General features: G+C 35.7%; 1 protein-coding gene across 1 annotated transcript; it reads right to left on the reverse strand.

The window, feature by feature from the left end:
* Nucleotides 1-11,051: 11,051 nt before the first annotated feature.
* LOC130892978 (uncharacterized) lies at nucleotides 11,052-11,654 on the reverse strand. Its single transcript, XM_057798739.1, has one exon. It carries the CDS (start codon nucleotides 11,652-11,654, stop codon nucleotides 11,052-11,054), a length of 603 nt encoding a protein of 200 aa, XP_057654722.1.
* Between the last annotated feature and the right edge of the window lie 1,988 nt (nucleotides 11,655-13,642).

Below are 13,642 nucleotides of genomic sequence, written 5' to 3' on the forward strand. Positions count from 1 at the left end.
TGTCTCAAAAAAACTAGTTAATGTAGTAGATGGTGGCTGAGCAGCTCTTTGTACTGCGTTCTGTGTTGTAAAATACAATCTTTGTCCATTTTCTAAATGCACAGCTAAGTGAACAACAGAAGGGTGTCTCTCATGAATAGGAAAAGAAAATATTCGCCAAACTGCTTCATTACTACTGACATAGCGGCCCATTTGGTATTGGGTAACTTCATCATTGGAATTCTCTGCACCAATTCCAATCACAGCCATATCACTCCCTTTGGTTACATATTTGCAAATGTATTTAATTGATTTCACTGAATGGCAAGATTCAACGTTGATGTGTGCTTTGAATGTCTTTGATATAATGGGTGAATATGGAACAATCCAACGATTATCTATTTCAATATCTTGTTGATTTAATTTGACAATTGTTGATTTTCCATTGTCTGCTGTCGACCTGCGACGATACAATGGATAACCGTCATTACCAGTAATTGTTTCCGATAATAATGTCCGTGGATATCGTTTTGAACATTTACCATCCATCATACACGGTGAATTTTGATTAAGAGTTCCACAGGGACCATGTATCATGTGTTTGATAACTACCTCATGTAATCCAGGATCTACTTGTACAGGGATTTCAGCTGATATCACTGCATCAACTTCATTTGGCCTTATCTTTTCAACCAACCAAATCAAAATGTGTGCATGTGGCAATCCTCGTTTCTGCCACTCCACAGAATACATCCAGCAGCGTGTCTCACCAAACACATTATGTTTTACGATGAAATCCATTAATGATTTCAACTTTTGTCTAAAGACTCTGGCTGTAATATCATGACGATCAATGGGTGATTGCCCAGAGAATAACTCCTGCTTGATTTCTATCCATTGCGGATTGCATGTAAATGTGATGAACAAATCTGCTGTACCATAATGACGAACATACGACATGGCATCTTGAGCATATTCGTGCATATGCCGAGGGCTTCCGATGTATGTTGCTGGAAGAATAGTCATCCGACCGACATTCTGTGCATTTCCATCAGTATTAATCGCATCTCGAAGGTGAATATACTCTTCAGATCGGAGTTTGGTTTGATTCAACCTGATGAATGTTAATCTCTCCGTTTCAATTTTAACATACATGTCAACAACATATTTGTGATATAATCGCCGACATTTCAATATGTGATTATCTTCATTTTCCCGAATCATTAGGCGGTATGAATAATAGTTCATTGAATTGACTTTTTTGTTGGTTTCAGAACCTGTAAATAGATTTTGTTTTAATAACATTCAAATATCAAATTAAAATACATAATATAATGACTGAAATATTATCGCCATAGCTAAACTAATATTTTAGTTACCTGTAATGGGATTTATCATTTTTGTTGAGAAATCGTAGCCATCTTCACCTTGCCAAAATATAATGGGATATTGCAGTGCATCATATGAGCGGTGTGTTTCCTTTATACGTTGTAATTGATCATTCCGACGATGTAAAACAATATCACGGGATTCCAAGTTTTCTCCAACTACAACGATAGCAACTTCATCAATAGTTGGTGCATTAAAACGTCTTGTATGTTGACCTGCAGGTGTTTTATCAGCTCTGATTACAATTTTGTGATTATCGGATAGCATCAGATCCAGGGCAGTTTTAAACAATATAATCAATTGATTGTGTTGATGAAATAAAGTTTGTAATTGTTCTATAATAGACCTCTTTACTAAATTGTTATGTGCACAACGCAGATCAATTTCTTGTGGTGAATTGCCCATAAAATAAATTTGCAGGAATTTGTTGTCGCTATCTGACACTGGTAACAGTGAACCTGCTCTGTGATATATTTGCCCTTGTATCTGTAAATAAGAAAAATATTATGGTGTGGTATAAATTAATGGATTGTCAGTGACCAAACTTAAATAATATTTGATCTTAAAAAGTATATATTTAGTTTTAACTAATATCTATCAAATATATGAAATATAATAAAAGTGTCACTGAAACTGAATCACCATATAATATGATGACTAAGTGATATATTTCGTAATGATTAAGAAATTGAAGATAAGTGACACATCTTAACTTTCGTGACAGAAAATTTTGTTCGTTAAAATAATTATGAGTAACTGCTATAATACATACCTTGAAAGTTGGCATAAAATTTTCCCGAACTACATTTGTTGCCCCAAATGAAGTCATTTGAAAGCAATTGTTATATTGTTGAATATGTGTCAAAAAGTGTATAGAATCTGTTCCTATTCCTGAAACCAATGAGTACAATGGTTCTGGTGGTGGATCCAATGGTATCAATTTCACTTTACCATTTGCGCAACACAATCCATTGGCTTCGTTTTTGTATTTTAATGCCTTACAGTGTGAGCAAACCGAGTTCATAGAACCAATAACAACACATTGGTAGTTACTGTAGTTAATTGATACATCGTAACTGAAAGCAGCTCGATTCAAACTTGCGCGATTATTAGTTGAATGTCGCGCTCGCGCTTCACGCGTTTGTGATATCCGAATTCTTTCACGTTCATTTCCGTCGTCACGTTCTTGTGCAGTACGATTAGATCGGTAATTAGCTTTTTTTTTTTTTTTAATTTGATATGACTTGAAGTCAAATTCTTTTAAGCCGTACGAATTGTTTTTGTTTGGATATTAAAAATAATAAAACACTGTTGCTAACGCGATTTTTGTTTGACTGATGTAATGACGTGGAAACTGCTGCATTTTATCTCGCGTGCCGAAACTAATACAAAAGAAACGCGAGTTTCGGAACGCGACATTAAGCTCCTCCAACTATGTATTCTGTGCTCCAACGCACACACACACACATTGTTTTGATAGATATGATCTTTGACGTTAGGAACACACCTTACAAAAGAAACGCGAGTTTCGGAACGCGACATTAAACTCCTCCAACTATGTATTCTGTGCTCCAACGCACACACACACATTGTTTTGATAGATATGATCTTTGACGTTAGGAACACACCTACATTGCTTAGACAACAGTGAGTGCTCAAATTGACTACGTTTTAGTTACAAATCATTTGTATGGGAAAAAGAAAAGAGCTATTTTTAGGAATTTTCCAGCAATAATTCTAATTTTTCTCGCCGTAAAAACCATCCTTGAACTTCAACGAACATTTTAAAAAAGATTTGGCCAAATTGGTCCAGGCGTTGTTGAGTTATGCGCTTACCCACACATTTTGCGATTCATTTTTATATTATAGATAGATAAATGACTTATAATTTCCACAGAAATTAACTTTAGAGACAAATCAATATTTTAGCAATGAACAGTAATAAAACAATGAATGAACTCGAATTTGATGCAATGAACTTATATTTATTTGATACGTATTTTGGAATCCGCTGGCTAAGTGAATATAGTTTATTGCACTTTGGAATCCGCTGGTCGTGTGGCAGTGTCGGGGACCTTTCACATTTCTATATCTCCCATGTTCAAGTTTGCTGGCGGGTATTGTTTTTGTAATTATTGTTTTAGCTTGTCATTAAGAACTTGTCTTGCTGCTTGTCTTTATGGTAGTGTGCAGTCTTGCATAATTTTTTGAGTGTTTCTTTGTTTTTAGTTCCTTTTTTGATTACTTTTAATAGTTTGTCTGTTTTAACTTTAGTCTGTCTGCCTCTATCATTCCTAAGTTATCCTTTCCTGTTCTGTAGATATTGTACGTAATGTTGTGTATTTTCATGGTTTCTAAGTTTTTCTTAAGGTCTATTATTATCCTACATTTGTTGTTTCCTTTAGATAACTGTTCCGTGACTGACTTAGAGTCTGTGTGAATGGAGATTGTTTTGTTTTTATGTATTTCTGTGTTTTGTATAATATTGTCTGTTCCTAATTTAAGTTCTAGAGCTTCAAGTTTGTTAATATCCATGTCGGCTTACTTATGTTTTTGCTATTGCTATTTCTCTGTTTTTGCTGTTCGTCTTCTATGTATATCCCTATGGCTTTGTAGCCATTTTTTTCGCTTGCGTCGGTGTAGTCTTACGTCTGCTGGTCTCAATATTTGGATTGTTCTCACTGGCATAGCTGTTAGGTGGGATAGGTGGATTTTTTTAGTTTTTAATGAATTTAGTGTTTGTCTGTTGTCTTCTGCCTTCCAGTTTTTTGGGAATTTCCCTTTTTTTAGGCAGTTGTTGTAAATATTCGTCAGAATGGCTGTGTTTGAAGTGTAAATTATTTCGATTCTTTCTTTGCTGAGTCCATATTTAACTGTGGTTTTCTTGTTTTTATACTTATACTTTTTATAGTCTGTGAAATTTTTTCCTCTGTAAACTTTTCCTGGTCTTGTCCTACACCTCCTTGTTGTTCTCTACGTCTAATTTTTCTGTGTTTGTCTCTATCTTCTTGTTCATCAACATCCGGGAAATACATTCTGTGCAAGTAAATGATTGTTTTTTTCTGACTTTCGTATATTGTCCATCGTCTTTTTTGACGGTGTTAAATATGTTGTTGTTCTCCTTCTTCTTGCTTCTTATTATATTGTAAGCTGTGTTCCAAGGGTTATCGGGATCGTTTCCTCTTAAGTACTTTCTGATGGCAGATTGCTTTGTGTTTTTAATACATTCTTTGTATATTCTGCTTTGTTCGTTGTATTTATTTTCCGCTATTCTTTTGTTTATGATTTCTCTTTGTGGTTGGAATTTTTTCCTTAATTGGTTCTTCCGTTATTTGTGTTTTTCCAATTTGTCATTCCACCATATTTGGCCTTCTCGTGGTTTGATTTTTATTATTTCGTATTATTTGTTTTGTTAATTCGATTATTTCTTGCTGAATCGCTTGTGCCTGTGCCTGGTCTGCATTTCCTGTTTTGTCCTACGTAGCTGCCCGTATGAGTTTTGTTACTATATTCTTTTTATACTTATTGTAAGTGGAGTGTGGGTGCGCTTTTCTGTTTTTTATTTGAACCGGTATGTTAAAATGGATATAATTGTAATCACTTAATGTTTCTTTATCATGAACTTCCCAATCTTCGATATTGATATCCTTCGTCATCGTTAGGTCTATCCAACTTTTACCTCTGTTTGTTTGGAATGTTGGTGGGCTGTCATGTGTATATTGTTCTTGGTTGTCCATTCAACTATATCTTGTCCCCTATCGTCGTTAATGTCCCCTCCCCAGCTTGTATGTTTTGCATTGTTGTCTCTGCATATTATTATTTTATCTGCCTCTATATCAGGTTTATGTTTGTCTGGTGTTTTATTAATTTTACCACCTGGCCCATCGTATATATTTACAATAGTAAACATATACGATGTATAATAAATAGATGTATTGTTGTAGCGTTTCAATTTGTTCGTCCTGTTAGTGTTGTTTGTTTTGCAAGTTTTTTATTAATTATAATTGAGTCTTTGTCTGGAGGGATTACCGTGTATCTGTTGGTTCGCTACAGGTTGTATCCCGGTTCTTGTATCAGCCCAATGTCTATTTTGTATTCTATTTCGTCACTTCATATGCAATGCTGTGGATAGTTCCTTCCTTTGTTATTGTGAACGCCTTTTTATCTTGAGCTAGAGACTGGATATTCCCTGTAGGTCCATTGGCGGTTTGCCTTAGAATGTTAAAACAGGAAAAGACAATGTGCATAATTTGGTGTGCTGTGGTTATATTTAAAAAATCTGCATCTCCAAATATTTTTTTCAGGAATTCCTTATAAGATTGTAGAATGAAGAGCAAGCAGTTCACTTTTCGGTGTTTTGTTCTGTCCTTGCTCTTTTCTGTTCTGGAATCCGAGCCCCATCGTCTGGATCAATTACATAACTTCTCTTTGCTGTTAACAAAGCAGAGAAGGTGGAAGGTGTGGTCGTGGTCTCGGTATCTGGCATCTCAACATCCTGATTTGGTGCAGCCATTGTTAATTTAAATAATAAGAGTCTTTTTACTGCGGGTAGGGACATGAGTACGGTGATTTATGCCTCCGTTGTGTGGGGACCATTAGGCCAAGAACTACCACGCCATCCCGTCGGAACCACTGTTAAGAGAACCCATCCCAGCACCACACTCCAAAAAATAGCTGGGGAAACTTTTCTTTATTGCATTTACATTATTTACAGGCTATTTTCAAGTCATCGATGTCGGTTGGTATCTGGTGTTCGGTATATTTTATTGTTAGGTTTCTCGGGTGTGGTAAATCTGATGTTCTTATCTTATTTCTTGTTAGTTCTTGTCTGTTATCCGTGTACGTCTTGTAGATTGCGTATACATCTATGTCAAAGGGTGAAATCCCCGCCAGCTCACACAGCGCAGGCTTTTGTGAATGCATCAGTCTCTTCGCCGTCATTTTATCTAGTATTTTTCCGAGCGTCGGGAGGAGACAGATCGGCCTTTTGCCCCCATCTCTTTTGGGTAGCCAGATCATATCTGTCACTTTCCAGCAACTCGGAAATCGTCGTAAATGTTGCATATTGTGATAGTTTTATTGTTTATATTGAGGTGAACTATTGTTGTGTTTCTATCCGTTCTGTTTGTGTTGTGCTTGATACATTTGAGCATGTCTGAAATTGTTTATTTGTTTTTCATCTGTTTTTTGATGGTATTTAATTCTTTTTGAATTTTCTCATTTTCATTTTGTGCTCTGTTTTGTGACTTTGTGATAACCGTTGACCATCTTTTTAAAGCTTCTATCAATTCCGTCTTGGTTTCATTAATCTGTCTCTCTTGTTGTAATGAATGTGCTGCCATATCGGATATCATACCTATCATTTCCTTAGTGGCTTTTAATACTTCCCCTTTTTGTGTTTTTCCGAAGCTTATTGTCCCTTTCCCTTCTGTTGTTTGTCTTGTGACTGGTTGCGTTATTATTTTTTCCAGTCTTCTTACTTCCAAGACGTAAGTATCGTGAAATTCCCTAATATTGATTTTTCTCTTTTTGTATATTTGCCTATCTTCTTCCGCTTTGTCCGTTTGTGTTTGTGTAACCTGCTCCTTCTCTTCTTCCTCATCCTCATCTTCGCCCTTCGTATTTTTCCTTTTTCTCGAGTTCGTGCCCATACTTAGTTCCTGTTCCGTTGTCTTTGGTCCTTCTGAAAATATTTTGTCTTTATTTATCTGTGGGGCGTGAAATGGTGGCGTCCTCTGCAGGGTCCTGTTGGGTGTGAACCGCCCTGGTTAATTATCTGAGTCTCGTTCCCCTGTAGTCTTCCGTTGAGCTTCCCCTATTTAGTTTACATTTTCTTCGTGTTTGATTCTCTGCCCGAATCTTGTTTATCGTCCTCTTCCATGTCTTTATTTATTTGTGTGTCTGTGATGTGTCTGTATCCTTCAGAATACAAAAATCTGGGAGATTACAACAATAGGTCAATATAGTAGCCTATTTATAGTGGATATTCCAATGATGGGTCACGATAGTAACCTATTTATTGTAAAGATTTCAGCGATGGGTCACGACAGTAACCTATTTATAGTAGAGATTTCAGTGTTAGATGAGGACAGTAACTCGTAATGTAGGCTTCACCTACATATATCTTCTGTGCTCCTGATACTTTAAAAATATAGTTTTGGCCATAGAGTCTTTAATATTGGTCCTACGCCCCACAAGTTTGAGGGGTCGTTTTATTTATATGCCCTTAATATCTCTATACTATCCTAAGTCCCGTTTTAGTCTTTAAATTTGAATTATTGTTTATTTCTCAATTCCCTATATAATTAATTAATGTTCCTATCCTATTCTAGTACTAAGAGTGTCTATTTAATCACCAACCTGTATTCTCTCTCTGTTTATATCCGCGCACACAACTTTCACAGAAGGCCTAGGGCTCTTCTAACCACTGAGTGTTGCTGAGTAGCACTTTTAGTTTTCACCCACGTATCAAGGCACGTCTTACTTGTGTCGAGGTCCGTTCGCAAGTGTGTGAGTAGGGACAGTGAGAATCTCGTTAATCCCATAATGCGCGTCAGTAATTAGATGACGAGGCATTTGGCTATCAGAATGTGTTTTTAGGCAGCAAGCCGCACGGATCTGGACAAGGCCAGTTTTTAATATTTGTTATAATGCAGTCACATGCCGGTGACCACAACATCACGGCATGGGCACTAAGGAGTAACCTATCCCACCAATATTTCTTTTTCATAGCCCGCGCCACTTTCCAGGTTGGCCTCCTTTCCAAAATGGGTCCAAGACGTATTTTCCTGTTGACATTGACTGGTGCTGGTGCGCTTATGATCTGAACTTACGACACCCCCAGTCCAAAATTCCAGGTCTGGAAGTGCGGTGTGGTGTTCGGCAGCCGAAGGTTAATACCTATTAGTCTAAGAGCCAGTGAACGGATACCTATATGTATTTGACCAGACCTGGGTTTTTGTTCATTGAGGCCTCTATACGTACCGTACACTAAGCCCAAAGTAGTTGACGCGGCAAGGGGGCAGGTAAGACAGGTATCGATTTTTGGCTATTTATAAATGCATTTGACCACGTCTGCCGTTTTGATATTTGAAAATATATTATTATTATTATTATTATTAATGGAAAATAACAATGGCAGAACATTATCACGCGTTTAACATTGTAGCAGACAATTTTGAAAATGTTAAAAAATTTTTTTTTTAAAATTAATTGACCAGATCTGCCATCAATACATTTTATTTATTATAGTCTTAAAAACTTATATTGATAACGGCAGTGTACACATTGCGTATAACATCAGCAGAAAAAAAAATCTGAGATACTACCCGGTCAGATGTATGCATATAGCTATCTTTCTTCTTTCTCCAATGTATTACTCTTATACTCATTCTAGCCTATAGTATTTTTTCTCATAGCTACTACCATTCAAAAAATGTAGGATTTATACCTGAGAGGGCTCTGTTATAACACCTACTCTAACGTTTTTTGCCAGATGTTCTTAGTTTATTTGTCAACCTTCACACAGATGCCTCGTGTTTCGTGTATTTAATAAAATAGTTTTGCTTTAATTTATTTTGTTAATTGGACTATTATCTATTCAATATATTTGAGATTATGGCGAATGAAAAAGAAAAAGTGCAGTGTGCTTTTTGTGGCACGTCAAAAAGTGAAAAATTATTAATATTTTCGGAAGAGACTATGGCGAAATGTCGAAAAATTTTGAAGTTACGAAAATTTCATAAATTAAAGTACAGTGATATAAATTTACCGAAGGAAATTTTTTCAGGGTATCATAGTAGTTGGTACAAGACGTTTACAGCTTAAAAAAAAAGTTCCATTACAGAGTACGTCCTCGTCTGCAATTGAACAACCATCAACATCACCTGATAGCTCAATAGTTGATGATAACATGGTAGAAGATTCTGTTTTGAGTGACTTGAATGTTTCTGAGGCAAATGAAGTTGTAGAAAAAAATATTGAGCTCGAAGTAGATCAGCCTATCGAGGAAAGACCATTGGAAGATTCCACAGAATCAACGGTTCAGACTTCTGAAACTGCGGCTTCAGCAAACCTGAATTTGTTTTTTTGCAAAAAAAGCAATTAAAGTCTAAAAATGAGCCATTGCGTACTTCAAGCAAAGATCAATTTCAAATAAGCATCTTATCACAATTTAAGCCTGAAATTTATAATGAAAGTTTGACAAAAAAAAATTTTCCTCTCTTGAAGTATATTACCATGATATTTGTCGACAAAATTGTCGACAGGAATCAATAACGATCATTGGTGAAAAGTCCTGTCCGTACTTCATGGCACATCTCTCAGGAAATACATGAAACTGTTTATAGAGAAATTTGTAATTTAATTGAAGAGAATGTCATAAAGCGGGGACGTTGTTATTTTTTTCATGTTTACATAAAGAGTATTTCGACATGTTCAAAGAATTGAACTCTGCCTGTGATATTGCTGGGTAGACTGAGTGCTCAGTGGTTTCATAGCCGGTCTCAAGTCCGGGTAAAAGAGGAGGGTTCCAAGTGAGGCTAGCGATCTGCTTGGGTAAAAAAAAAACAAAGTGCTCAGAGATCCAACGGTTTAGCCTCGGATGTGACTGGATTAAATAATGACAACCTGGCGAGAAAAAGGATTAAGCGCAAAAGGAAAACGACTTTACTTAAAATTAGATGCTGGAATGTAACATCATTTAATAATAAAGACCAAGAAATTTTACTCGAAATAAAAAGAAACAAATTAGATATTTGCGCCCTTTCGGAGACTAAAAAGAAGGGCAAAGGAACAGCAAATATGGAAACTACATTCTAATATACAGCGGCAAGAATAAAAATGAAAGAGCAACATCAGGAGTTGGCTTACTGCTACACGAAAGCTACGAGAACCAAAGCAGCAAAATAATATACGTTAACGACAGAATACTTCAGGCGACGATCAACCTACAAAAATCAAGACCAACGCATATAATAAGTATCTACGCATCCGACAGCAGCAAAACTCAGGCGGATATAGACATGTTCTATCAGACATTACAAACAGTCTTAGACGGTATACCCAATCATGACGAAATAATAATCTTAGGGGATTTCAATGCAAGAATTGGCGATGAACTTATTCCTGGTATCAAAAATCGATTTAATGAAGAAACAATCAATGAAAGTGGTGAAAAAATCATACAGCTATGCATACACAATGAACTAAGAATTAATAACACCTTCACCCACATAAACCGCAACATAAATATACATTCGAAAATACACGAGGACATAAATCAACCATAGATTACGTAATTACAAATAAAAATATCCTCTCGCCAAATAACAGTACGAATTGCTCTGCATATCTCAAATGGATGTACATTTTGCCATCTCAGCAGCTACATACCCCCGCACCTTTGTTTTTGCTTTCTCGTCACGTGTCGTTTTAAGCAAGCAAGCATACGTTGATGAGTTGAACTTGATTTTAATATTCTTCTTCTTTTTATTCCTGCGTTAAGTCTTGTGTTTACTGGGTGATGTTTAATCTTATTTGTGATTCTGATGACCAGCATCTTGCCATCTTTTTTGTGGTCTTCCTCCTGATGTTTTCCCTTCGGGTTTTCTATCTCTTATGATCTTTGCTAGTCTGTGTTCCTCCATTCTCGTTACGTGTTGATTCCAATTTCTTCTTCTCTCTCATCCCCATATTACTATATCCTGAATATTACATTGTTGCCGAATATCTTCGTTTCTTACATGGTCTCGTCTAGTCTTTCCTATTATGCATCTTAATGTTTTCATCTTAGTTGTTTTTAGTGTTTGTTTTGTTTTCTTTGTATCGGTTCTGGTTTCTATGGCATACGTCAGTATTGGTTTTATACATGTTTTGTAGATTCTTGTTTTCGTTTCTATTCCTATATGTTTGTTTCTCCACACTATGTCCCTTAACGCACTTGTTGTGGCTGCTGCTTTTCTTACTTGGTATATCGTCTCTTGGTAAATATCGCTGTGGCTTGTTACAACTACTCCTAAGTATCTTGATGACATTACTTGCTTTATGATTGTCCCTTCTATCTCCAGCTTACATCTTAATGGTTCCTTAAACACTGTTAGACATTCAGTTTCCTCTGTTGATATTGCCATATTGTATTCTTTTGCGGTTTTATTTAATATGTGTAACATTCTTTGTAGCTTGTCTTCGCTATTAGATATCAGTTCCGCATCATCCGTGTAGCATAGAATCGTGATGTTTCTGTTTCCTATTTTGTATCCTGGTAGCTCTTTTACTTTTTTTATCATTTTGTCCATAATCAGATTAAATAGAAATGGACTTAAGCTGTCTCCTTGTCTTATACCTGTGTTCACCTTTATTTCTTCAGATACCTTTCCCTCAGCTTTTATTTTAGAGAAGCAGTTGTAATTGAGTTCTTCTAAAATTCTTATTATTTTAGGAGATACATTTTTTACGAAGTAAGTATACTATGTCATTGAGTCGTATTTTATCGAATGCTTTTGTTAGGTCCACGAAACTCATGAAGATAGGGTTTTTGTATTCTATTGACTTTTCCAATAATTGTCGAATTATAAAGATGGCATCTGTTGTTTCTAAAACCTTGCTGTTCTTCGCTTATTGGGATTGTTGCTCTTAGTTCTTCGGCTATGATTTTGGTGAAAATTTTCGATAATGTATCTAGCAGTGATATTCCCCTATATTTTGATGACTTGTTCTTATCTCCTTTTTTAAATATTAATGTAGTGAAACTTTTATTCCACTCTAGAGGCATCTTTTCCTCTTCAATGATTTTATTGAAAATTTTTGTTATTTCCTTTATTAGCTTTTGTCTTCCATATTTAATTTGTTTGTTTGTGATCGTGTTTTCTCCTGGTGCTTTTCGATTTTTCAGTTCTCTGGTATTACCCAATTTGAGCCTATTGTTTCTGTTTTGTCTTGAGCATTATTTTCGTTTGAATTGTATAGATTTTTAAAGTATTTTGTGCAATCTTTCATTTTTATTAAGTTAATCTTTATGTATTCATTTAGCGGTCTTTTAGTTGATCGTAATAGTTTCCACACTCTTTTTTGACTTCCATAAAAATCGTGCTCGATGTCTTCCCGCATTGTTCTACATCATCGTTGTGTGTGCTTTCGTTTTTTAGTGATTCTATATTAGTTTTCTCTATGTTTTCTGGTTGGATTTTCATCAAAGGTGGTCTCTGTAGTCTTATCTAGTCTGATCCTATGTTGGCTGAGGATAGTACTCGAACATCCAGTATGTTCTTGGGCTATATATTTTTATTAGTTATTATGTAATCTATTACGGATTTCCTTCCTCTTGTATCTGCCCAAGTATATGTGTGTTGGGGTTTGTCTGTCTGCATGATTGTGGGTGGATTGAGTAGCTCATAGTCATGCTGCCGGTCCCAAGCCCGGGTAAAGGAGGAGGGTTTCTAGGTTAGGGTAGCTTCCTGTCTTGAGTGAAAGAACAATCTAGCTCACAAAACTGGGAAAACAGCCTCGGATTTTAATATTGTATTACATAATAATGTGCGCAAATGATATGGAGTTACCCCAATCTTTTGAATACAAAACGAAAGAAGTGACTGACAATAGCCATATTATAACAATTTATGCAAATTTACACAATCTAGAAGAATGTGATATGTGGATTCAAGAATATTCTAGATCAAATAACATGAAATGGATTGTACGTGATAGCGTCCCAAACTTAAAAATTTTTGTGTGTTCATAAGTATACAGCTAGATCGATTGATATTTCATTACCTTAGTATTTATCATATACCTATACTACAACTGTGTTGAAGTTAAAGTGATGCATCAGCTAGCACTATGAATATTATATTTTAGTATAAAGTATAAACCATCACATATATTACAACCCTTATGTTCAGCATTTATTAATTATACCTATCCCTGTTAATAATAACAAAGATAGATATGTTACCTTGTCACACTAATTGCGATTGCGCCACCATGTGTTTATGACTAACCTTGTAAATAAATATCTTTTACAGAAAGTAATATGTGTGCCATCATAGCTCGTATAAATTTAAAACCAACACAAAGCTTGAAGAAGACCCTTTTACAGTTATCATAGTTACATCAATCATGAGAAGAGCGCATAATTTACACTGTGCTGGGGATATAGTATTTGTAGACAGCACGGCGTCCCGTGACGCGGAAAATCACTCTATAACTTTTATGTTAACAGTATGCTTTGCAGATGCTGTACCACTAGTAGTTATTATAAACAAGGGTCAATCAAAAC

The sequence above is a fragment of the Diorhabda carinulata genome, chromosome 4, assembly GCF_026250575.1.
Source record: "Diorhabda carinulata isolate Delta chromosome 4, icDioCari1.1, whole genome shotgun sequence".
Classification (NCBI taxonomy): domain Eukaryota; kingdom Metazoa; phylum Arthropoda; class Insecta; order Coleoptera; family Chrysomelidae; genus Diorhabda; species Diorhabda carinulata.

Excerpts from the sequence above, each read along its gene's own strand:
- LOC130892978 (XM_057798739.1), bottom strand. The coding sequence starts at position 11,654 with ATGATAAAAAAAGTAAAAGAGCTACCAGGATACAAAATAGGAAACAGA.